The 26,011-nt window shown below is 42.6% G+C and overlaps 1 protein-coding gene across 2 annotated transcripts in view; it reads right to left on the bottom strand.

Moving 5' to 3' along the window:
• Nucleotides 1-4,189: 4,189 nt before the first annotated feature.
• Nucleotides 4,190-26,011, bottom strand: part of CRTC3 (CREB regulated transcription coactivator 3) — a 107,509-nt gene continuing 85,687 nt past the window's right edge. Inside the window, exons 7-15 of one of the 2 annotated variants that reach the window (XM_044659144.1) lie at nt 25,436-25,471; nt 23,182-23,267; nt 20,522-20,571; nt 13,889-14,106; nt 8,917-9,215; nt 6,551-6,748; nt 6,372-6,452; nt 5,169-5,274; nt 4,190-4,563 (exon numbers count right to left, since the gene is read on the bottom strand). In XM_044659144.1, the coding sequence (XP_044515079.1) occupies nt 4,355-4,563; nt 5,169-5,274; nt 6,372-6,452; nt 6,551-6,748; nt 8,917-9,215; nt 13,889-14,106; nt 20,522-20,571; nt 23,182-23,267; nt 25,436-25,471 (1,283 nt within the window). In that variant the 3' untranslated portion in view covers nt 4,190-4,354. The remainder of the gene's footprint in view (nt 4,564-5,168; nt 5,275-6,371; nt 6,453-6,550; nt 6,749-8,916; nt 9,216-13,888; nt 14,107-20,521; nt 20,572-23,181; nt 23,268-25,435; nt 25,472-26,011) is intronic. The other variant, XM_044659145.1, reaches the window with a different exon arrangement.

Raw genomic sequence — 26,011 nt, 5'->3', positions numbered from 1 at the left:
TCGTTTTTTGTTTAATTTTAAAATTTGATTTGCGGTCCCCAAGTCTTTCCCTCCTCCTCTCCGGGAGAAAGATTCCAACTTTAGCCAGGTCCAAATGGCAGCTCCATTTAAGTAGCCTTGCCTAGGTGCCAGGCTCTGTGCTGAGCACTTGACCATGATTACCTCAACGGATCTCACAACCACCCTGGGAGGGAAGTGCTATAATAATCCTCATTTTACAGCTGAAGAAACTGAGGAAGCGTCTGAGGCTGGATTTGAACGGGGGTTGGGGGGGGTGGTGGAGGGGGAGGGCTTCCTGATTCCAGTCCGTGGTGCCGCTTCCCTCTGGATGGAGTCCCTCATTCTCTCTCTGGATGTGGGGAGCATGCTTTATCCTAAGTTCTTTGGAGTCGTGGCTGGTCTTTGGGGTGGTCAGAATTCTAAAGTCGGAAGTGCAATGCCCACAGTTGAATTTTTGGCATTTAGGGCCTTTTTCTCATTTCTAAAGCCCCTCATATTACCTACGTGCTTTCTTCACAACTATGCTGAAGGACAGGCAGCCCCCCTTTACAGATGAGGAAACAGGGTTAGGGAAGTGAGGCGGCTTGTCTAGGGCTGTACAGTTAGCTTATTGCCGGATCTGGCGCTCTGGTTCCCCCAAACTCTAAAGCCAGCGTCGTTCCCAAACATAGCCGGACGCGGGCAGCCGGCAGCCCCCGCGCCATTTACCCCCCAAGGGGAAAGCTCCTGCGCTGGGTCACGTAAATGCAGTGAAATGCTCCCTGCTCACGGAGGGCAAAGAGGCCTCGGCCCGAGATGGCTCTCCTTCCCAGGAGCTAAAGAAATCTCAGGCTCCGAAGTGGCGGCTCCAAAGCCCCCCTTCCCCCCCCCCCCCCCAGGACACACTAAAGCCGGACGGACGCCTCGGCTCTCTCTGTAAACGGACCTTCTCTCTTGGGGGAAAGAAGGCGCCGGGGCCGACCACTCCCCGGAGAGCTCCATTTCCTTTCTCCCTAACGTGCGGATGGCCTCTTCCGGCGGTCTCGCTTCCCGAGGGCAGCGCGGCTTCTTTTCGTGCCAGTCCCTGGCCCAACGAGCAGACCTCTTTTCTGTGCTTTCCCTGCATTTCGGGCCGTTGCCAACAGAGACCCCCGGAGAGAGCTACGATCAGTTCTTTCCAGGCGCGGCACAGTTTGGAACGAGCCGGAGAAGGGGTCCTCTTCGGGGACCCAGCAGGCACCACACCTGGGAGAGCGCCCGCGGCTGGGACCCGGACCGGAAGGGGGGCGGTTCTATGGGGCCCAGGCCCGGCTCTGTGTGTGTGTGTGTGTGTGTAATTTGCTCCCCAGGATGCTCTTACCCAGCACCCCGTTCGGAGGATAACGTTTTGGGGTGACCCCGCCCCTCTCCTTTCCCTCTACGCGACTGAAGTTGGCTGAGAGCCAGCAGAATTTACACTCGGGGTCTTCCTTTAGTTATATTATTAGGCTTTGAACTTTTTTTAAAATTTCTTTTACTTCAAGTGATTGTTAATAAACTTTATAAAAATAATCCTTGGAGTGATTGATATTCATTTAAATCTCACACTAGTTATAGGCAAAGTTCCACACTGGCCATTAGATAATGAACATTTTTGGCCCAGAAACTTGTAAGAATAACAGCCGATTGGAACCCAAGACCTCTAGTCTCAAGGTGTGGCTCTAGCCAGGAGCCGCCTAGTCGCCCCTCATCAAATAACATTTCAAAAAGCACATACCAAGAATTCGAGGGAGACTGAAATCTGCGTTTGTGGAGGGGAAACTCCCCCCCAAAAGTGTCGATCTGTAATAGACTAAAATTCAGGAGAGAGACAGAGAGACCGAGGCCAATGGCGGGGTTCAGAATAGGGAAGGGCAGGCTTCCGCGCAGAAGGCCAAGTCAATCCGGTGGTCCGGAAACAGGCCCCACTGGAGATCCCAGCTCTGCCCCGGGGCCTCACCTGGGCTGGGAAAAAAACACACCACCAAAGGCAGGTACGACCTTTATTGTGCTGCTTTTCATTATGAAAGATGTAAAACGATGCATTATAAAACTTGGAAATGACTTTATACAAATTCTAATTTTTAAAAAACATCCTCGAAGGGGGGCACAGAAGATAACCAAAAGAAAAGTCCGGTGAGGAGGAGGGCCCGTCCCTTCCGGAAATGTCCAGGCTGCGCTCAGACCTTGAGGCCCAGCCAGCCTTTAGGGACTCGGATGTGCTTCAGCTAACAGGAGGTTTAGGGAAAGAACAGACACGGGGGGGGGGGGGGGGGGTGTACGTTTAATCCCGAATTCACCCCAAAGTCCTCTTTTACTGGCGGGCATCTGGAAGGCCACAAAGTCAGAGAGAGGAGCCGAGAGGGACGGAGAAGCTGTTTTAGTACTACGCGACAGCTGGTGAGTGACAATAACAAAGTGGGCGGTTTCTTTCCACCCGACTTAAGGCTAACAAGTGAAGCCTCCCGTGAAGCCAGCCCGCGCTGGCTGCCGTAGCAGGGGCTGCCGTAGCAGGGCTTCCGTAGCAGGGCTTCCGTAGCAGGTCCTCCGTAGCAGGTCCTCCGTAGCAGGTCCTCCGTAGCAGGTCCTCCGTAGCAGGTCGAAGCTGGACTGGTGCCCCTCCGCCCAGGCTCAGGAATCCCTGCGCCGATGTCCCGGCAGGGCTGGGGGGGTGGGGGACTGGCGAGGCGGCCACGTGCGTGTGCACGTGTGTGGGCGAGGGGGGGTGACCGGACCACCGGCAGATTTCTTTTCCCCCTGCAGGGTAGGATCGCCCCGAGGCTATTCGCAGGCTCCCTGGTGGGGTAGTTAAGTCCCAAGGCAGGCACACGGCCATGCTCAGACCTGGAGAACCCAGATTTGCTGGGGACCCTCCCGTGGGCCCGCCCAGCCCTTAGTCCCTGCCACTGCTTTGGAGGGCTTCTCTTCGGGCCGTCCCAGGGGCAGAAGGGCGGGTTAAGACGGAGGGCCGGAGGATCCCCACTCTGGGAGACTCTCGCTTCGGATACCCTAAGAAGGCTCCACCAAGACTCCTCCCCAGAGGGCGGAGCCAGGCCGAGATGTTGGGATAAAAATCTTCTCTGGACAAAAGGCAGCCGGGGTCCTTCGTGAGCACGTGCAGCGAGGCCAGTTCCATAAAGCCTAGAAGTGCGGCTGTTTGGGAAGCGCTGAGCACTGCTAGGCCTGGGCAATGCGACAGAGGTGCAGGTAGTCCTCCCTCCCTCCGCCCCGGCCCCAGGCAGGCTTCCCAGCTCCGCCCACACTCGTGTCTCCGCCCTCTCCTGCAGTGGGGGCCCATCAAAGCCTACTTGGGCGCTTTCCCAGGGGGAGAAACCCCCGAGCGCTGCGTGGGGGCTGATAGTGGTTTTCATGATAATCTCGGGATTCTGAGCGCTCTACCCAGGCCTACCCCCCCTCCCCAGCGTCTCTCCGTGGCCGGATTCTCTCTCCCTGAGGCCAGCCCCGGGGTGGAACGCGGCCATTCTAGAGGCTCTCCGGAAGCTGGACCTCCCCTGGCTTTGCGGAATGTGGCCCCAAAGAGAACGGGACTCAAGCAGCAGTTTGTCCGCTCAGGGACGAAAAGGAAGGCCAGTCAAGAGCGGGCAGGAAGCAAGCCTGGACAGGTCTCTGGGGGTCATGGAAGGGCTGCCCGTAGCACGGAAGGGGCAGGCGAGGGAAATGGAGGGAGCTGTGCCCAGGGAGACCTGCCGCCAGATGGAATGCGACGCACTGGAGGAGGCTTTGCGTTCGGTTTACCGTCGGGCAGACGCGCCGCACGCAAGGCCTGTCTGGCTGTCGGGGGACATTTTCTCGGTGTAGGACGAGCCTTTCCTTCTTAGGCCACGTGAACAATACGTGCAGGAGCAGCGCGGGGGGGGGGGGGGGGACAGACACGGAAAGGCCAAACGAAGGTTCAGTTGGCCCAGTTCAAGACCCGGCCGGAGCTCGCAGTCTTGCTTTAGAATTAGGGGGCCTCCAACAGCAATGCTGGGCGCTGGGCTGCCACCTCATCACCAGACACCGCCTGGATTGGCTCTTAGAGCTCCAGCTAGCTGAGAACTCGCTGCCCGGCCGGCGCCCCAGACGTAGCCCATGCGGTCACTTCACCGAGAGCTCTGAAGCACACCCGACCCCGAGGCCCTGCTCAGGGCTCCCGGCTCTTCCGGAGGCCGCGGGCAGGCAGCTGCTCCCACACTCAGGGCCTTGCTTCTTCGGCCTCAGCCCCGGCAGGACGGCTCCGTTGCGTGCACCGGGCTGTGCCGGCCTCTGAAAGGAGGATCGGGCGGCTCCAGGCCTGGCGGACCCACTTGCGAGGCGCTGCTTCAGCCCCATCTGCGGCTCTAGCCCAGCTTCCTGCTCACAGGCGGTCAGAGCGAAAGGTCTCCTCCACTGAGGGGTCGGGCAAGCCCACGCTGGGGTCCCTCAGCATGTTGAGTCCGTCCAAGCTCAGGGGTTCAATCTGGAGTTCATCATCCAAAGGAAAAAGGCCGTCTGGACTGAAGTTGGACTCGGGCAGGCCTGCCAGCGCGCTGCTGAGGTCCTTGAACAGATTGGTATTTGTGTCTTCTGTGAGGTGGAGAGAAACGAGAGAAAAGTGCATTGGGAAGAGACACAATTCTATACTTCCCTTTTAAAACCACTAAACAAAAGGACTTGAAAGAAGGCTCCTTTCCCCAGGCTGGGCTCCGGTCAGCTCTGTCAGCCATTGCACTCCTGGGTCACTCCTTGACCTGTGACTGCAGCTAAAAAGGTCTGATTTCTCTTCAGTCTTACACATGTTCTGTCTGCCTAAGATCATGAGCCCGGAGGCTTTGGACCTAGAAAGTCACAGGAATCCTCCGGTCCAAGGTGTTCATTTTACAGATCAATAAACTGAGGGAGGTCCAGAGGTTGTGGGACTGTCTGGCTTATCCAGGAGGATTTGAACGCTGTAAATCCTCTTTTCCCACTGCATGATGTACATGATGAGCTGCTCTCACTTAAAACTCGTGTGTGCGTGTGTGTACACACGCAGGTGTGTATGCACACATCAAAACAGATGTCATCTTTGGCTTCTCTCATCCCCTACCCCAGCTTTTTCACATGATCTCCTGTGTCTGAGAATGGGGTGAACCCACCATGCAGACACCAGGAGACCCGGAGAATCCCAAGGAGAGGCCGGCAGTGCTTACCATTCAGGACGGTATTTGGGAAACTCCCACAGCTGGAATACAGGACATTTGGCCGCAGCGGAATGGAATTCTGCAGCCCCCTCTGAGCCTGCTCCATCGTGGCCGCCTGGGAAATAACAGAGATTCCAGGTCAACTTCTGCAGAATGATTTCTGCTTACGGTCAGTGGGCAAATGGGTTTCCTGAACTGTGATTTCTGCGGAGGACCCCCAATGGCCTAGTGCTCTGCTTAGGTTTTCAGATCTCCTCAGGTGCCCAGAGCGAGTCTCTTCCTATCTCACTAGTGACCTCCGCCGGCCCAGAACCTCTGGCAGAAAGCTAAAAGGCAACATCTCTGCAGATGAAGCAAGTGAGCTCAGAGCTTAAGGGACCGGTTCGGCTCACCGAAGAACCTCAAACGCTTTTAAGCTCATTCAGCTGCACATCTCCATGTTGGCAATTCTTTTTACCAGGGAGAATCTAGAGAAACAGGACAGTCTGAGCCAGAGGAACATCCAGGCATGGGGCAGCCTGTCCTATTTCTGAGCTCCTCCTCCTTAGCAATCCTTCCCTGTCTCTAGGGCAAAGCAAGAGACTCTCAGGCTGCTCTGCTGTGTTTGCGTCATCACCGACAAGAAGACCAAACTACCGCCTGGTTTCCTTGCCTCAGCCACATCCTTGGCTTTGGGTTTACATTTCTTTACATAAGTAAAGCACCTTAAGTAGCCACACTATTTAAAATAAAGCCTTTCTAAGAACTGGGTGGAAATGATGAAGAAGCTTCTACAAATTCATTTTCTGAAAGTTTTTAGAAAATAGATCAATGTATGTTTATTAAACACTTAGTCTGTGCGCCAAGCATGATGTCTTTCCAGAAAGGTCCACAAGCCCTGTGTCATCTCAAGATCCAGCCCCTGCCTTCTGGCTCCTCTTTCCTCCTCAGGGCTTTCTCAGTGAGTGCTGCAATGGCCCAGCACCTTGCTAACTGTCTCCTGTGCTCTAGAGGCCATCCCTGGATGAGACTCTAATCACCCCAAGAATATAGCTTTCCTGCGGAGCCCAGACTGTATATGGAGATAGAAAGCATTCAAACCACAGGAGACCTGATAAAAAAGACTTTGTCACCACTAGGGGGTTCTGCAGGCAAATCTAGAAAATAGAGGTCACATCTAAGGGAGGGTAGGAGAAAAGGGCATAAAACACTGGAACCCCGAGGTTTGCCTACCTGTTGAGAAAAAGCTGGCCCTTGCCTTATGGCCTGCTGTTCAAAGCACATATCTGGGAAAAAGCTGGTCAAAGAAGAGCTCTTCAGAAATAAGAGGAAAAGAGTTAGATTTGGCTTCAGTATGAAATAAAGATCACTTTGTATTCCTTCCCTTTCCAGGGATAGCTTCTACTACTTACGTGGGGAGAGAGGAGCTCAAAATCTGAAGGTGGTGGTGGTGAAGAAAGCTGGGGCTGCTGGACATGGGCTTGTTCTTGAGCTCTGGCTTGCTGTAGCAGGGGCTCAGGGAATTCCTGGGGCATGGGGTAAGGTGGTGGGAGTGGGGTTTGAGCTTCTGGGGGAAGGAAAGTAAGGGGACCTCGATCAGAGGGAGCCACCTGGAAACCAAACAAAAATAGAAATCAAACTAACTTTTACATTCCTACAACTAAGAAAACAGTAGGGAGAAGTAGGTTTGCTGCCCTTTTCATTCAACTCTAAAGCTTTCTTTTTTTCAGTCATCTATACTTTAAATAGCTGATTTCCCTTCCTTTAAAATCTCTCTCTGATTTCATTTCCTCACAAAAGCCTTTTTGCCATTCAGTGTCAATTTTCACTGACCCGAAACTTTGAAAAGGGCTTTAAAAAACCAAAACCACTAAAAATTAAAAACTACAAATGAAAGGCAGTTAGGTGGCTCAGTGGATAATCTCTAGATCCAGGTTCAAATCTGGCCTCAGTCACCTCCTAGCAAGTTACTTAACTCCAACTGCCTAGCTCTTACTACTCTCTTGCCTTGGAACTGATATTTAGTATTGAGTCTAAGACCAAAGATATAGGTTCAAAAAAACCTATAGTGATAGAATAATCCTTGTTCATCTAATCTAATTTGGTCTAGAATAAATACTTTTAACCTGGGGTCAATGATATTTAAAAATAAATACAAATAACTATTTCAATATAAATGGTTTTCATAATTCTATGTATTTTATTTTATACAACTAAGAACAGTATTCTGAGGTCCACAAACCATTCATCAAATGCCAAAGGGGCTCACGACCCAAAGAAGGTTAATTATATTATATATTAGACTATGAACTCCTTGAGAGCCTTTCTGTGCATTCTCCAGTGCTTAGCACCATATACAATAAACCCTGAATTTCCTGGCATAAAAAACCTTTGCTCTAGGATGTCTCTGGAAGGTAAGGACTTTGTTTTTTTTGTATCCTACAAAAACAGCCTGGGGGGTGTCGGGGGAATGAAACATTTTAAACACACACACATACACAATGGCATAGAGACCCGAGCAAGCACACGCTTTTAAACAGCTCAGTCTATTAAAGCGCTTGAGAGCCTCCTCGTGGGGTTAGTAAATAACAGCAGCAGTTTTTACTTCCTCTACCACCACCTTACATTTGTAATACAATTAGGATCACAAAATCTTTTTGTAACCATCTTATTGCAGGTAATCCTCATAACTGGCTGTCTGAGAGGCAGGGCTGCCTGATTATCTCCATTCTCTAGGTGAGGAGACTTGCACAAGGTCAACGTGGCTAGTGTATGTTTGAACTGGGACGAAGGCTAGCTTGTTTCCAGATTCTCATCTAGTGATCTAATAAAATCCAACTGTGATTCCCTGGCATGGAGCAGTTAAAAAGCTATGACCACTGGAAAGTGTTCAGAACAATACTAGTTTCAAGTAATTAAAGTCAATGAGCCAGCCTATTTTTCTATTGTGTCCATGGCTTTTGGATGGGATCAAGAGTTCTAGTCCTTTTCTCTGGATTTCTTCTAGCCCATTTCTGGCAGCTTCAATTCTTAAAGGGTTTCATAAATTTTCATACAGCTTATGTATTTCATACAGCAACTTAGTGATCTGTGACCTACCCAGGGTCACACAGTAAATTACTCATAGTAAGGCTGCAGGTAGAACACAGAACTGCTTATTTTTGGTCCAGTGATCTTTCCATTATGCCACACCATTCAATTTAAAGTATATAAAGAAAGATGATTAGGAAAATAAATATAATCTGATTTAATGAGTATCAGACATATTTGATGCCCCCTCTGGCATTCCCTGTAAAGAAATTTTAAATAGATTTATTATTCCTTTTGGGAATGTGTGCTATCAGCCAAAGCAAAATACAGTTGGGAAAATAACTTTGCTGTCACATAATATAGTCCAAAAGCAAAGACAAATGCCCCTGGCTTGTCTACATCATTGCCCATTCTATTTTTATGTATTATGGAATACTAGCTACATTTGGAGACTTCTACCCAGCAATCTTTGGTGCAGTGAGCCTGTTTAAAATAATCCAAGGAGGGGGCAGCCTGGTAGCTCAGGCCAATACATAGTATTGGCTCCAAGACAGAAGGTAAGGGTTTAAAAAAAATTATAATCCAAGAAGAAAGATTCATAGAGATCTGGATTAAGTTCTCATATTTAATGGATAAGAAAACTGTGACCCAGTGTGACTTGCCCAAGGTCATGTAACAAGTGAGTGATAGATCATTTCCCCCAGGCTGAGCCTACAAAGTAGGGCTCCTGTTCAGATGGAGGCCTTACCTGGGAGGCAGGGAGCTGGTTTAGCGGGCTGGTTGAGGAAAACTGTCTGCTGAAAACTCGGGGTGTCTCAGGGCCTGGGGAGAGTGTAAGAGGACTCACTGGAGGCTGCCTCCGCCGAGCTGGGCCACTCAAGCTTGTGGTAGAAAGAGAAGGGTTGCTAAGTGAAAACAGACGGAGTGATGGCTGAAGAGCAGAGGCACTGTGAACAGAAGTCTGTGGGCAGATATTTAAGGAGGAAGAAAGTGCTGTCTTATTCAGTGTGGCTTGGATGGAGGGGTTACTCCGAGAACTTTGAAGACCTAAGAGAAGACAACAAATTTACAATTATTCTCATTATTTCAGTCTTCTTTGAATCTTAGTTTCCAAATATTGAGAAAAATTTGAGTCCCCACCCAACCATATTTAATACAATTTTAAAAGTCTTATATTCTTTTTTTAAAGACATTTTGTTTTCCTAATTATGTATAACTTTCCACATATGTTTTCTGAAATTATAAAATCTAAATTGTCTCCCTCCTCCCCCATCCCAGAGATGGTAAGCAATTTGATCTGGGTTATACATATGTTATCATGCAAAACATACTTCCGGGGGCAGCTGGATGGCTCAGTGGATTGAGAGCCAGACCTAGAGACGGGAGGTCCTAGGTTCAAATCTGGTCTCAGACATTTCCTAGCTGTGTGACCCTGGGCAAGTCACTTGACCCCCATTGCACACCCTTACCATTCTTCTGCTTTAGAGCCAATACACAGTATTGATTCCAAGATGGAAGGTAAGGATTTTAAAAACAAAAACAAACAAACAAAAAAACCATACTTCCATGCTGTCCGTAGGACTCTTAGATTCTTGATCACTTTTCCCACTCTGAAATGCATTTGATAAAATATAGGCCTCTGATAAGGGAAAAGATTTCACTAGACTAAATAGGTGATCTCTTAAAGCCAGGAATGACATAAAAATTTCCCAAAAGAATACTGTAGCCATCTAAAAGACAAATTTCCATTTCAGGTCCCTAAATGGAAGGCTCAGGTCTCCAGATAAATAGCTATTTCTGGAGTTAAGAAACTAAAAAAATAAAAAAAAAACTAATTCTGGAGAACTGTTCCATATCACTTGGAGTTCCAAACCTCAGATAAATTTGGGAATCTGAGCATGCTTCTCTGATCCAGGAGCATGAGTAGTTTTTTTTTGTTTGTTTGTTTTTTGCTGAAGTTTTACTGATACCTTTTGTTTTTTACACCACAATCATCTCTATATATTCCTTATTCTCACCTCTCCAAAACCAGTGAGCTTCCCTTGTTATAAAAACTCATACAGCCAACCTAATAGTGTATTTGACATGCTACATCCACAGGCCTCCAGCACTCCAGGAAATGGAGAGAGGTATATTTCAAGACTTTTTCTGAATATTTTTCTGGGCTCTACAACATCTACCTAGAATAAAGATTTTTAAATGATCACATTTGATGACACTAAAATCCACCTAGAGATAGATGACTGATAGCAGGAAATGAAAGGAAAGAATAATGAGTCCCCTCCTTCCTAGGGCTGTCTCTTTGTTTTGGGAGTGAGGGGAATATTACTCACACTCTGTGCCAATGTAAGTAAAAGGAAGGGTTCGGGTGGAGGGATTGGTTTTGTTCTTTAAAGGTAGTCAGTGAATCTCAAAATAGGTGAGTATGGGAAAACTATTTCCTTATCTGAAAAATCAGAAGGTGCTATGAAGTAATAAAACTAATTTTCTTGCAAGATTTGTAGAAATAGGAAGGGTGACTCTGAGATGTATTGTAAAATATCTTAATAGCTGCAATACTTTGAAGGTTGGTCAACCAGTTTTGTGTTAACAATAATGAAGAAAAGGTTGGATTGCTCTGTGAAGGGGCAGAAAATGAATGTTATTTAGAGCAAAGAAATAGGAACTACTTTTTGGTTTAAAAAATATGTGGGGGACCCATTGACCCATTAGAAGGTCTTAAAGGTAATTTCTTGTGAAAAAATTTTTGAGTAGCACAAAATCTCAGGTACATGAAGAGAAGAGCTGTGAAACATTTATCCAAGATGTCACTGAGATAAAGAAAATGTTGGAAAACTGGAAAATTGTATTTGTTGTTCAAACAGATGAACAAAAGAAAAATGACTGCAGATGAAGCCCCATTCTAGGTGGGGAGCATTGAAACATGAGAAAAGTTTTGTTGATAACTATGTTTGTCATGTACTTTTCCATCATGAAAACAAATGGGACATTTTTCTTTCAGAGAGCTAAAAACATGTGTTTTTGAGGTAGATGGTAACTGATGATGAAACAATATTTCAAGTATGACAAGGAAAAGATTGCCAGAGTCTGCATCTTCAAGAAAACTCCCCAAACCCTGAGACATCAAAAAGATATGTTATGTCTGAAATAATAAGGGGCAACATTCTCTTTCTTTGACATTAGTGGCACTATTCATATAGAGTTCATATCCAGTGGTCAAATAATCAACTGAAGATATTATGAAGAAATTCTGGAGCGACTGAGAAATTTGGTATGATACCAAAGATACTAGTTACTACAAGTACCCAATCATTGGAGTTTTTACCATGACAGTGTTTGGGTTTATAGGACATGTTCTGTAAAATGGTGTTTGACTAAAGTAGCATTGCCCTTCTTGACTGCCCACCTGATTGGAACAGGGTTATTCTGCAAGATTTATGAATATTTTCAAAAGAATGGGCCATGAGTGCCGAAGGCAGATAGAAAAGATCAAAAATAGTTTGGATAACACTAGATATCAACATTTATGAAAGACTTGGTTATGTTTGGTGGAAAAATCTAGTCTCATTGGTTTTTTTTTTTTTAACCCTTGTACTTCGGTGTATTGTCTCATAAGTGGAAGATTGGTAAGGGTGGGCAATGGGGGTCAAGTGACTTGCCCAGGGTCACACAGCTGGGAAGTGGCTGAGGCCGGGTTTGAACCTAGGACCTCCTGTCTCTAGGCCTGACTCTCACTCCACTGAGCTACCCAGCTGCCCCTCATTGTTTTAGAATTATAACCTATCTTCCACCTTTGATCAAAAAAGAAAGGATACTATAGAGAGGGTACTATAACCCCTCAGAATAATGACTAACTCTTACTAACAACACTGCAAATGTAGCAGGCCTGATTATTTACATTAATTAAGGACTCAAGAACTGTCTCAGAGGTCTGCTTTGATTTGGGCAGATAGAACTCAACCTGCAATTTATTCAAATATGTGTACTAACAGACCACATTAAAATGGGTTTTATTTTACTAATACCATCATTAATGATATTAACACACTTTCAAATGCACCAAAACATTTCTGAATTATGATAGATTTCTATTCAATATGAATTACTCTTTTTGTTGTCATTGAGTTGTTTTTCAGTCGTATTCAACTCTTCATGACCCCACTAGGGGTTTTTTTGACAAGAGATACTGTAGTGGTTCACCATTTCCATCTCCAGCTCATTTTACAGATGAAGAACTGAGACAAACAGGGTTAGGTGACTTGCACAGGTAGTAAGTGTCTGAGGAAAGATTTGAATTCAGGAAGATGAGTCTTCCTGCCTTCAGGCCTGGCATTCTATCCACTATGCCACCAGCTGCCCCAATATAAATTATGACTGCATCTATTTTCATTACTACTGTTGGGAGGAAGATTAGATTAGGTATTGATTATGTATTGATTAGGATGTACCTAGCAGGAAGGAGCTGGAGCTGGGAATTCCAGGTTGGAATGAAGGAGGAGGAAGTGTGTCTGTGCCCTGAGTGTGGACTCCATTAGTGGTGGGCAAAACTGTTGCCAGCCTGGGAGACCTCAGAGCAAAGGATACCCTGCTTCCTGATTTCCCCTGGGATCCTGTGTGGTGTGGCATCTAAGAAAAGGACAAGATCTACAGAGCCAAGAGAAGAGGTGAAGTTTGAGTACTGGAGTATAGTGCTTCAAGCAAAACCCTTACTACTTGGTTCCTGAGACAACTTTAGCTCCTGGCATCCAGAGATCATCAGTGGATTGCAGTGAGAATCCCAAAGCCACAAAAGTCCTAGCTGTACTCAAGCCTGGCAGGTTCCAGGTTTGAGGCAGACACCCAGAGACTCCATTTACAGCTCCTTGGGCCCTGTTAATTTAGATCACTAAGTTAGAGTAGAATAACTCCTCCCATTGCCCTGTGGTTTTATCCCTTAGATTTTAAGTATAGAAATCCTTTCCCACCTTTTAGTCTAACATAATTAAAGCTGTTAAGTCCGTTTTACCTTGTTAGCCTATTACTATACTCTGGTCTAGTGGAAGCTGGGTGACAGTTAAGATCAACTGCCATTCCTGTGGAAATCCAGTAAACTCTGGTCTCTCCACCCTGGTCCAGTCTCTCATAAATCCTAGAGTGTGTTCCCACAAACCACTTAGTTTATTGTAATATCCCTGGTGACCCCATTACCTTACATATATTTTCCTACACTACATACAAACCAAAGTGTAAAATAAACCAAGTGCCACCATAAAATGTCCAAAATATGAAATAATTTTTTTTATTTATCTGAGGTTATCCCTGAATAACGCTGAAAATCTAATTTTAAAAAAAGCTATGAGTTTTTAATGATTTTTTTCATCTCACTCCAATCAGGGCATCTGTCAAACATAAGAAACCGTGCCCCTCCTAGCTTCAGATAAGTGAATGACACTTAAGTTATCCCCAGGGTCCAAAAAATAAGGGCCATCATGGGATAGGAGAATAGATGCACAAAACTGAGACTAAAGCTCCATTACCTTTTCTGTTACTCTCATTCAATGACATTACAAAGTGCTTTGTATTCACATTGTAAAACACTATGAGAAGACAAGTTGATATCATTATTGCTGTTAACAATCTGCATAGTTGTCTGTGAATAGGCCTTGCAGTCCTGCTTTGTACTTTTGCTTAACCACAAAATTATATTTCTACAGTTCTCAGGCCTAATGGAAACCAATTACCTGAAGAGCTTCTGAGCCCCAGATGAGTCATAGCAGCTGGGAGATTTCCCATACTATTGCCAACACTCATGCTGCCAAACCAGTGGCCATCAGGGTCCAAAGATGTAGGTAGAGGGGATGAGGAATGAAGGCTGGTTAAGTCTGGTAGTGACCCTCCAGTGTTGAGGTTCCCCAGAAAAGGTGAAAGTCCTGCATCTTGACCATTATGTGGAAAGGCACTAGAAGAAGACATTATTTTCAAAAGTAATAGGTTAGGAAATCACATATACAAAATCAAATAGCAACATAGTTTCATTAATGTAGCTTTATAGTTCTTAACAAGGAGTTTTTTATATTTACACAATATTTATATATGACATTTTTATACTTTCCCAAAAGCTATCACTGTGAAGGCTTTTTTAGGCAAACTCTCAAAACCCCCCAAAGAGATGCTACTATGTTCTCCTGATATCAGGAGTACTTGGCCCATATGATTTGCTGAATTACACTGTCAGGCAGTAAGACATCCACAAAGAATAGACCCTACAGTTCCAAGATGAGAAGGCAGCAGAGCTAGGAAAGTCAGTCACAGACTAAATAAACTCCATTCAAATATGCTAGAATGCTTTCACAAGAGACTTCTAGGTTAAAAATGTAAGGCAACTTTTAATAATTCTTCCCCCAATCTGGTGCCTGTATTTTAATACAAGGCCTGGGATCCCCTTACCACCTATTAATAATGAGTTAAAGAACCCCTGCCTGACCCTTGGCAATATACTAAATTAACAACTGACTCCACATTTCATCTGATTCAGCTCAGTGATTCCTAATAATTCTGGAGTCAAGGCAGTCTGGTGAAACCCATAATCTCATCTTCAAGTCACCATTAGGCATTTCTTATGTGTCAGTCACATAGTAAGCACTTTTGAGAAAGTTTTTAAAAGATTCATAAAATAAAATACATAAGATTATAAAGGAAGCCAATGATACTGAAATTAAATTACTAAAAATACTTTAAAAAATAAGTTCTTAGGCCTCAAGTTAAAAATCCTTGGTACTTTCTAGCTGTGTAATCCTGGGCAAATCATTTAACTCCAATTGCCCAGTCCTTACTGTTGTTCTATCTTAGAACCAATACTTAGTATCAACTCTAAGACAAAAGAGAAGGGCTTAAAAAAATGACTTGGTTGTTTGGAATTGGGGGTAGTAGTAGAAGAGTATAAGGATGTTTGGTGTCACAGTGAAGTAACCCACTTGTTCCTCACTCAATTTCAGAGACCAGTAGATCTTAGGAAAGAGCCCAAGACTTGACTAGTTTATTTCTGAATAAAATTCATGGCAAAATTCAAAACATACTATTAAAGAGCCTAAGAAAAGGAGCCTAAAAAAAATAAAGTGGTGATCACAAAAAATACACACGGTTTCATCAAGATGAGGTTATGCCAGTCTAATAAATGTCTTCTTTTTTTGGACAAAATTACTAGATAGGATAATACTGTCACTATAGTTAAACCAGATTTGAGAAAAGCATTTGACAAAATGACTACTACTATCCTTTTTGAAAGATAGAAATGTGACTTCTGAAAATAAATCCATGTAAATCATTAGCATTTCTGTATATTTCCAATATAACCCAACAGGAAGAAAGAGAAATTCTACTTAAAATAATAAAAAATATAAAAAATACTTAGAGCTCTACCTTCCCAAATACACATAGGAACTATACAAACATACTTTCAAAACAGTTTTTAGGGAAAGATAGACCTAAATAATTGGAGAAATATTAATTGCTCACAGGTAAGCAGAACCAATATAATAAAAATGACACTATTTATAATTATTTTGTTCATTCGGTGCCATGCCATTTAAACTATCAAAGGATTACCTGAGAAAGGAATTCATCTGAAGGAAAAAAGGGTTCAGAATCTGAGGGGAAATAGTGAAAACATTTAGGAAAGGGCTAGCAGTACCAAATCTCAAACTATACTACAAAATAGTCCAAATGATTTGATACTGATTAAAAATAGACATCATTCAGTGGAACAGGTCAGGTATACAACATAAAGAAACAAATGAATCATAGCCTAATGTTTAATAAGTCCACAGACTCCAGCTACTGGAGTAAGAACTCATTATTCAACAAAAACTGCTCAGAAAACTGGAAAACAGTCCAACAGAAATTAGATTCAGGTCAATACTTCACACCATATATTAAGATGTTACAAATATACAGAATGCGCTCTCTTCCATAAAATACAGAAAAATGTTTTACAGCTGTCCATGTAAAATCTACATCAAAGTGCTCACTGTCTCAGGAAATGGGGAGGGGAGGGAGGTAAGGAGAGAATTTAGAACTAGAAGCCTGGGCACCATATTTTATGAAAATAGTTAGAGAGCCCATAGGAGGACCCTCAGGTGGAAAAATGCTGAGTTCATACCATATGACTAAAAGGCCTACTATGTTTAATCTAGAAACTGGTGGGACATGATAATTATCTTCAAGTATTTGAAAGCTGCCATTTGAATTAGATTTGTTCTGAGCTCCAGAAGGAAAAACTACTGAGAAATGGGTAGAGGTTACAAGGCCTTGAAATTGGGGAAAATATCCTAATAACTAGAAAATTTCAAAAGTAAATGGCTGCCTTGGAGGTACTGGAATCCTTTCCTTAGAGATCTTCAAGCTAAGGGTTAAATGGTCACTTGCCCAATATGTCACAGAGGGAATTTTTTCAGATTTGCCCTGGACTAGATGAACACTGAGATTCCTTCCAACTCTGAATTTTTCTTCTTTTTTGTTGTTGGTTCTACTATGTTAAATTTATTATAAACTTAAAAATATATACACACAAGATTTGTTGTTTCATTTAGATTCCTATATATTTCAGGTATATGTGTATATGTAGTATGTGTATATACGAACACACACATGCAATATGCTCTTTTTTATGCTGTGTGAAAGCATTTATGTCTATAAATCTTTGTCAATTTCATGATAAAAAAAAAAGTGGGGGGAGAGCAAAAGGTCTTCAAAAGTTCACAAAGTTGATCTGTTCTAAATTCTTCATTTTACAGATGAAGAAAATGAAACCTAGAAAAGCTAAATGACTTGCCCAAATTACATAGAGTAGTAATAAAGCTGACTCAAGCCATGACATCCATGAGGTTTTCTGATATTCAATTTCCATTGTATGTGGCATATTTGTTTCTAGTTCTCTTCAGAGAGCAAATAATTCAAGGCTTTAACTGGGGTGTTCATGAATCTACCTTCATGGAAACGGTTAGTTTTTTCAAAATAACAATGGAGAGGCCTCCAGGACCACAGGAGAAAGTCTGTGAAGTCCTCACAAAGCTATGTGACCGCAGCTTCTCTTCTGGGCAAGGATTCTCAGGATCTGGTGCTCACAGCGTCAAGACAACCCTGACTCTCTTCTATGTGTGCAGGTGCCACTGCCCTTGAAGCTGCTTCTAGTCTCAATCGACTGTCTCTCTATCTAGGTCTGCCTGGACTGTGTCTCTGTGCCTTCAACTGTGCTTCAAAGTCTGCAAATGGCTCTACCACTACTGGATGGGGTGTTTCATTCTGGGAAATTAGTATTAGGGTAACCTTATGTCAACTCAAGGTCAATCAGGCCTTTCAGAAATGCATTGTTAATTGTATAAGAATGTCCTCTGATAGTTCAAGTGCTGAATTCCTATCTTTTGATAGTTTTTTTGGTTGTCATTGAGCAAGGACCCTCCCCTATGTGACACCTACCCAATAGCTCCTATTAGATACTTCTCTCTTAAGAAAACACCTGTGTTGTACAAGTCAGCTCTTTAAATGCTCTTTTGGCCAGTGCCTACAAGATCCTGGGAGTACTGACCTGCAGGAGTTTTGGGATACATCAGATGCAACATAAGATGGACCATTTCATGGGAGGAATTTCTTAAGATACTTCCCCTCTTCCTTTCTTATCAAAATCTCAGTACTAATTATTTATACTAAAAATGTCAACATTATATTTGGCTACACAAAAGAAATGCCAGGATCAGTCCCAGCCCTCACAGAGTTTATAATATGATTTCCTAGTGTTTCAAATGTATATGTTTGATTATTTTAGCACTGCAGTATAGCAATCTAGAAAGGGGAGCTAGAGATATAGACCAGAGATCATGTCGAGTAATCAGGTAATGCCAGGATTTGAGGTAAATTTCCTCCCACAAAAGAAAAGGTATGACATTCTATCCAGGGTAATGTCTGAGTAAAAACATGGCAGTGGGGAGAGGGTATAAGTGTAGCCTGACTAGAACAGATTGTATTAATAAGTAATGAGTGGGACAGCTAAGTTGCACAATGGATAGAGAGCCAGGCCTGAAGTTGGGAGAACCCACCTAGGTTCAAATCTGACCTCAGGTATGTTTCTTTTAAAATATGAATCTGGCCATAGGTTTAATGAATTTATTATGATTTATAGATAGATAGGAGAAGAAAGGAGAGGGGAAGGGAGAAGGAGGGAGGGAAGGACAAAGGGAGAAAGGGGGAGAGAGATATGCACGTAGTCACTAGGGGATGATGTCACATTTGTGACACTAGAGGGGGAGAGTAAATTTCCTTCACACAGATACTTCCTAGCTGTGTGACCCTGGGCAAGTCACTTAACCCCCACTTGCGTAGCCCTGCTCTCTTCTGCACTATATCTAGTATCTCCAGATGCCTAGTATCAACTCTAAAACAGAAGATAAGGATAAAACAAAAGCAATGCATGATAAATAAATTACTAATGGTCACTTAGTTGCCAAATCCAGTGGCCTTTTCTAGTCCCACCCTCTCTTTGACCTCTTTGCTGCTCACTCTCTCCTCACTGATGCTCTCTTCTCTCTAGGTTTTCAGGGCCTCGCTCTCTCCTAGTTCTCTCCTCATATATCTGCCTGGCTGCTCCTTCTTTCTTTCCTTCCTTTGCTGATTCTTCCTCCGGACCACTAACTATGGGTGTCCCATGGAGTTCTGTCCTGGGTATTCTTTTCTTCTCCCTCTATATTACTTTATTTGGTGAGCTCATCAGCTCCCAGGGATTTTAAGACCTTCTCTCTGATAATGATTCTCAAGTTTAAATTTCCTGCCCCAAATACTCTGCTGACATCCAATCTTACATCTTTAATTGCCTTTTAGACAGCTTGAAGTAGGTGTCCAGGAGACATCTTCAACTCATATGTCCAAAGTGGAACTCATTATCTTTCTCCCTAAACCCTCTTCCCAACCCCTCAGGCTCACAACCTGGGAATCAGCCTGGCCTCCTTACAAGTATCTCTCACTCCGCATCCAATCTGTGGCCCAAACCTGCCCATCTCACCTCTGCAACATCTCCAAACATGCCCTCTGACACTGCCGCCATTCTGACACTCACCTCCCACCTCAATCACTGCTATAGTCTGTTGGTAAGTTTGCTGGCCTCGAATCTCTTCCTGCTACTATTCGTCCTCCACTTAGTCACTAAAGCATAGGTGATCACATCACCCACCCTGCTCAACACAACCCAGTGGCTCCCTATTGCCTTCAGGATCAAATACAAACTTTTCTGTTTGTCATTTAAAGACCTTCATAACAGTCCTCTCCCACACCTTACTGTCTTCTTACGCCTTACTCCTATCACATATTCTTTGATCCAGTGACATTGCCCTGGTAAAAATGGATAAGGTCCAGGATGGTCTTTTGGGAATGAAGAGAGGCAGATACCAAAAGAAGCAACGAAGGAATCATAAACAGGACTTGATGGATCTAAGGTAAGAAAGGTAGCACCAAAATAAAATGGGTGCCTCCCAAGATCCTTGAAGAAAGGTGGGTTGTCATCTGTCAGAGACATTTTAGAAGGGATTCTTGTTCAAAGACAAACAGGACTAGATGACCTCTAAAGTCTAGTCTAATACTGAGATTCTTTGACTCTGCATTAAAAAAAAAATTACTTCAAGTTTTTGAGCCTTGAAGACTTAAGAAAATTGGTATTATTGGTGACAGAAATGAGGATATGAGATATGGAAGTCAGTTTGAAGGATGAGAAAGATGAAATCTCTAAGCTGTAGATAAACTGAATGTGATTGTTATTCAATAAAAGGATCTTGCAGGAAATATGGGACTGGAGGTGATAAGAGTAAGACCTAAAGAAATGGTGAGTAAACACTCTAAAGGAATAAATGCCAAAAGGAATAGAAAGAAATAACCAAGTTTTGAGAAGTACAGAATTATGAGTGATATAAAGGAAAAAGACTGGCAGCTTGCTGTGTTACAGAAAAAAACTAGAGAGACCTCTCTTAAGAAATGGGTGGTCAAGCATCTAATACTATGGGGAAAGCAAAGATATTTGGTCACTTAAGTCACTGGTAACAAATGAGAGAGTAATTTCATTCCACAAGGAGAAGAAACACATAAATAATAAAAGTCTGATTTTCCCACAAATACTCTATGTTGCCTTTTCAAATGTGTTATCTATGATTCTTCCCTTTTCCAAAAAAGCAAGCTAGATATATTTATATTCAAAAGCCCTGGGAACAATGAACAACAGAGGCACCAAACTTCCCAAAGTTCCAAGTCAAGCCCTCTACCCACTTCAGATTTTCTTCTGAAGCAAAACAGCTCAGGAATCATTCCTGAGAGAGGAACAGTGGCATGATGCTACTTACTTGACACCTCCCACATCACAGGAGCGAGGGCGAGCTGAAAGGGATTGAATCTAGGAGAGAGACACAGGAAACTGGGATTACATGCCATGACATCAAGTTCGATAGGAAATATGCCTTCTTACTTATTCTTGGAGCTAGATAACAGCATCTTTCAGCCCAAATGTGTTTTAGTACATATAAGTTTGTTTCCACAAGACAGGTACAGAGTTTTCAAATGAATCTGAATGTTTCAAATAGAGAAGCATCCAGAAGGTTCTTTGAACCTTCTTTGAAGAAGGACCCTCACCACATTAAAATTTTTTTTCAGGTGAATTATGATGCTTCAAAGAGCTCAAATTTTTGTTTAAACAAAGAGTATTTTTCAAACTGATTTCCAGGGAAAAGGAGACCAGAACAAAAAGGGGATGTATCTAAGAAAGGATAGCTCCAGAGAAGACAAGTCAGGAAAATGGGATAGACAAAGAAAGGGAAAGGATAAGCAGCTGAACAGTATTAGATGTAAATGGTTAAATTATTGAAAAAAGTAATTAAAAATTTTCATTGCTGAAAATCTTTTATCAGACATAGTGAATACAAAGAAAATCACTTCTGATGCTTAATTGAGGCACTGAGATGATCTTTAGTTCTCTAAGGTTAAGCAGGAAGATTAAAGGTGTTGGCAGGTTCTGCCAAGACGAAGACTAAGTGTGAGTTCAGGAACAGTTTGTATCTGCACTCACTTTTTATATGAGAGACTTATTGCCAAAAGAATGGCCACTAGGTAGTGATTAGGTAGGGTAGCACAAAACGGTGAAATAAAAACTCAAGATGTTGCCCCTTCTGCTTTCTGCCACACATGTAAATTAGATCCCAGGGAGGTTGCTTATGGGAAGATTAGGACGAGGACTACATAGGATGAGAAGGTATGAGAGGTTAAGATCCACATTCGTGATGGCAATATTCACATCAATGAGATCATGGATCCAATCACAACAGTAAATTATTAACTTATATGAAAAAAAGTAGGATAAAAGACCCTCATGACCATGTGAAAAGATGGACCAGTCATATAGTGAGAGTGAAGAATTATAATAGATGGGCAGTACAAGTATTTCAGTGGTATTCATGAAATAGTTAAAAAATTACTAGAAGAAGGCTTCCAGGTTATCATTGAGATCTTTTCTGGAAGTTTAAAAAAAAAACATATTCAAGAATTATACAGGATGAGAGGGCAGGGATGAATTGCTATCTATATTAATGGAAAGAATAGCCACACCGAGATCAAACACAAATCTACACAAAATCTCCAAGATATTCCAAATGGGCAAATCTTCTGTCCCCCAATCACTTTCCCCAAGACAGGGATTACCGCTGGTGTTGCAAGAAGTCAGGGAGAAACAAGCACATTATTTTCTCTGATAGCAGTGATGTGTACATCATCACCTACCTGAAACCTATAATTCTGTGGGAAGATTTGTGGCTCTCCCATCTAAAAGACCAGCATTCTCTAAAATGGATAGATTAATCTGGCAAATGGTGATGGAAGCTCTTAGGAAACACTTGGTGATTTACTCTGGAGTAGTTTTCCTCCAAAGGGCAGAGTGCTCTATAAATAATTCTCATATTATAAAAATGTTTTTACAATTACTATTTCTAAAATACTATAATGTCAAAGATTAGTAGGCAGACAAAGTAGAAGGAAGGAAAAAGGAGAGGGAAAAGCAAAAAGAATGCAGGTAATGCAAGCAATTACAATTTTTAGAACAACCAAGGAATGGAGAGAGGGTTATAAATTTACTTCTTGAGTTAACAAAACTGGTCTCCTTGATGGTGTTAAAAGAAGAAAGAAAGGCAAATGTTGTGAAGCTTTTGTCAAGGCTAATCAAGACCATCTTTGGAGGCAGGCAGGTTATCAATCAGGTCATTTTTATCAGAGAGGCAGATCTATTTGAAGACCAGAACAGATAAAAAACTCATGGAAAAAAAAAAAAAAAAAAAAAAAAAAAAAAAAAAAAAACTCATGGAAATCCAACAATCTGTCCATATGTTCAGTGCCCTCTGGTCATTTAATTGATCTTTAAACCAGAATTTCTGATGAATTTGTGACTCCAGATAATCAGGTTCCTTTCCAGATAATCAGGTTCCTTTCAAAAGTATTATTATCGTGACATCTCTAGATATGTTTACTTAATTGAACAGACTTGTGATATCATCAACATGGAGAATTACAAGGAAACAACTTTTTTCATAAATGCTAATGAGTTATTGATCTACAACCCACAGGCTGAAGAGTAATCTGGGGCACTACAGAGCTAAATGTCCTCCCATAATTACACGATCAGGCTGTATCAAAGGTGGGATTTGAACCCAGGTCTTCCTGCCTGAGGTCAGCCTTATCTTGTACCAGATTGACGACTAGCTAGGCTAGGATCAGGGAGCCTCTACCAAGAGTACCTGAATCACTCATAATCTGTGGCTCCCCTGAGGAGATGGCTATACTCTGGCAGTCTGAGATCAGAGGGCCTTTTTCTTATTTCAGAGCTCTTGGATGTTCTCTCCTACATCCTTCCCTCGACAAGTCCTCTGGCCCCTTCTTGCTGACTTGTGCTTGGCTCTTTGAAACATCCCTGACAGACCAGCAAGTCTCCCATACTCTCCTTGGCTTACTAGGGTTTACCAACCTTCTTGGCTTCCCACAGTTGTTTCGGCAGTGGCTTAAGAACATTGAGCAGATTTTCCTCTTTCACAGGGCCAGGGAAAGGGATAGCTGAAACAACATAAACACAACATTGGCTGGGTCAGAAGAGAAGCTGTTTTAATGGTTCTACTGCCTACACAGACTGGACCTGGCACTCTGGGGCAGTGAGCAAGCACCAAAGTATGAAACAAATAGCTGGGTTAAACTCTCTGGAGTCAGACTTCAAGGGAAAATTCAATTCTTACTTCAATGGGATGAATTCTAAACATGAAATGAAATTTCATCTGGTGAACTCTACATGATGAGATGACATATCTTTCTTTTAAAGCATACTGGAGTAAACTATCATTTTAGGGTCAATTTCTTCCTACTCTAAAAGTCTTGGATCTCAAGGTTTTAAAATTTGCTATGGGTACCTACATATAATAGATATGAAATCACTATGTGGTGAATTTTTAAAAATTTAAATGTTTTTAATTTTGTGCAAATCATATTTTTTATTATGAATAAAGGCCCCTGAACACTGGGGTCAACTTTGATAGGGCAACATCTAGCATGATTTAAACAAGGTTCAATAAATATTCACTGATTTGAATGTATTAATAGACAAGTCCATACAAATTCTAAGCATTCTGGCATAAAAGACAGAACTCTACCATCTGGCTTTCCATCTCATCTCTCTAGTTATCAATGATATCTTAAATGCCAAATAGAATGATCTTTTCTCAATCTTTCTTGGCCCCTCTGCAGCACTTGTCACTCTGTTCTCCTTGACAGGCTCTTCTCTCAACATTTCTGTGGTTCTATTCTCTCCTGCCTATCTAACCATTACTCTGTTTTGTTTTCTGCTTTACCTTCATCCAAGCTGTGTCCTTCAGGGCTCTGTCCTAGACCCCTCTTCTCTTCTCCCTCTATACAATTTCACTTGGTGATCCCATCAGTTCCTATGGATTCATTTGTCACCTCGATGCTGATAATTCTCAAATCTAATTATTTAGCTCTAACCTCTCATCCTACTTCCAGTCTCTCCTAATTCTAACACCTATTTGCTATCTTGAACTAGATATCCCATAGACATCTTAAATGCAATATATCTAAAACTGAACTTCTGTTTCTTTTCAAACCCTTGCCTCTTCCCAATTTCTGCTCAGGGTACCACTATCCTCTCAGTCCCCAAGCTCACAAACTATGTTTAACTTCAACTCTTCACTGTCTACTTCCCACCCTACACTCCTCACATCCAATTTGTTGGTCAAGCCTTCCCCTGACCCTGCCACCACCCTAGATAAGCCTCATCATTGTCTCACACCAGAAATTCCAAAACGGGTTGCAAGTTGGTCTCCCTGTCTCTAGTCTTTCTTCACTCCAGTCTGTCTTCTGCTCAGCTGACAAATCAATTTTTTTCCTAAAGCAAAGGTCTGATCCTGTTGCTTCCCTATTCATTGAACTCCAAGAGCTTCTATCGCCTCCAGGATCAAGTATAAAATCCTCCATTTGGTATCCAAAGCCTTTTGTAGTCTGGCTACTCTGATCTTTCTGGCCTTCTTCCTCTTGACTTGCTCTTGTGTGCTCTCTGACCCAGTGACACTGGCCTCCTTGACGTTCCATGGTTGTTTTTACTGGCTCTCCCCCATGCCTGGAATCTTTGTCTTCTGGCTTCCTTTGAGTCCCAGATAAAAACCTCATCTCTGTCACAAGTGTTTTTGCAGTTGCCCCCACTGTTGGTGACTTTCCTCTAATATTATCTCTGACTAGTCCTGCTTAGATTTTGTTTGTACATTGCTTCTTTGCAGGCTGTCTCCCCTTTAGACTAGCCGCTCCTTGAGGGGTAGAAGCGGTTTTTATTTTCCTTTGTACCCCACTGCTTAATATAGTACCCGGCAAAGAGTACATGCTTAATCAATGCTTATTGCCTGACTGAAGAGCCTTGAATAAAACCAATGGAAAGAATATCAATGACTAAAATTAATAGGGACTTGCAAGCCTGAGGACCACTGTGCAAATGATAACCCAAGTCACATGCAGTCTAATTACAAATTTGAATTTTAAAATTCTGATAAGAACTAGTTTCAGTAGAATGTTTAGCCACAAACAAAATTCTAAGTGCTTATTGGAAATAAAAAAAGACTCAGTAAAGAGGCTCAGGCTGAGGGAGGGCTTTACTTAGCATTGGTAAATAAGGATCAATACATTATTTTGAGCTGATGTTGCATGAAAAGGCAATTAACCAGTCATACCTTCCCCAAATCCATCATTCTCACCATCACAGAAACCTAATAGAACAGAAAAGAGAAATAATACTGTAAAGGATTTATATTTTTCTTATTCATATATTAGCAATCTCTTCAATTTTAACTACTTATACTGAAGGCACTTGAGCCTCAAATGGAACAATGATTTTGAGCATTTTAACACTCCTTTAAAGGAGTTAAAAACTTTAACATTTTAACATGTAAAAAACTAAAAATGGCTATTTGGATCTAATTATAGCTGTTTCTCAAATCCCTGAAAGTTGTTTTAGTGTAACATTTTGCTAAAAGTGAAACTATCTTTTCTTAAAATTTGAGAGGTCTATGAGTGTTGAGGTCTTAGAAGTGTTGAAGTATAGACTAGAACACTAAAAAAAATTTATATTAGAAACAAGAAAAAGCCAACAAATATAAAAAGAAACAAAAATGAAGAAGTCCATCTACTTGGCACATAATAGGCACTTAAAAATGATTCTTGAATTTAACAAATAAGAATACCAAGGGGAAAGCTAGGTGGTTCAGTGAATTGAGAGCCAGGCCTAGAAACAGGGATTCCTGGGTTAA

The sequence above is a fragment of the Gracilinanus agilis genome, chromosome 2 (genome assembly GCF_016433145.1).
Source record: "Gracilinanus agilis isolate LMUSP501 chromosome 2, AgileGrace, whole genome shotgun sequence".
Classification (NCBI taxonomy): Eukaryota; Metazoa; Chordata; class Mammalia; order Didelphimorphia; family Didelphidae; genus Gracilinanus; species Gracilinanus agilis.
Note: the sequence above shows the minus strand (reverse complement) of the source record. Positions and strands in the feature narration are given on the sequence as shown.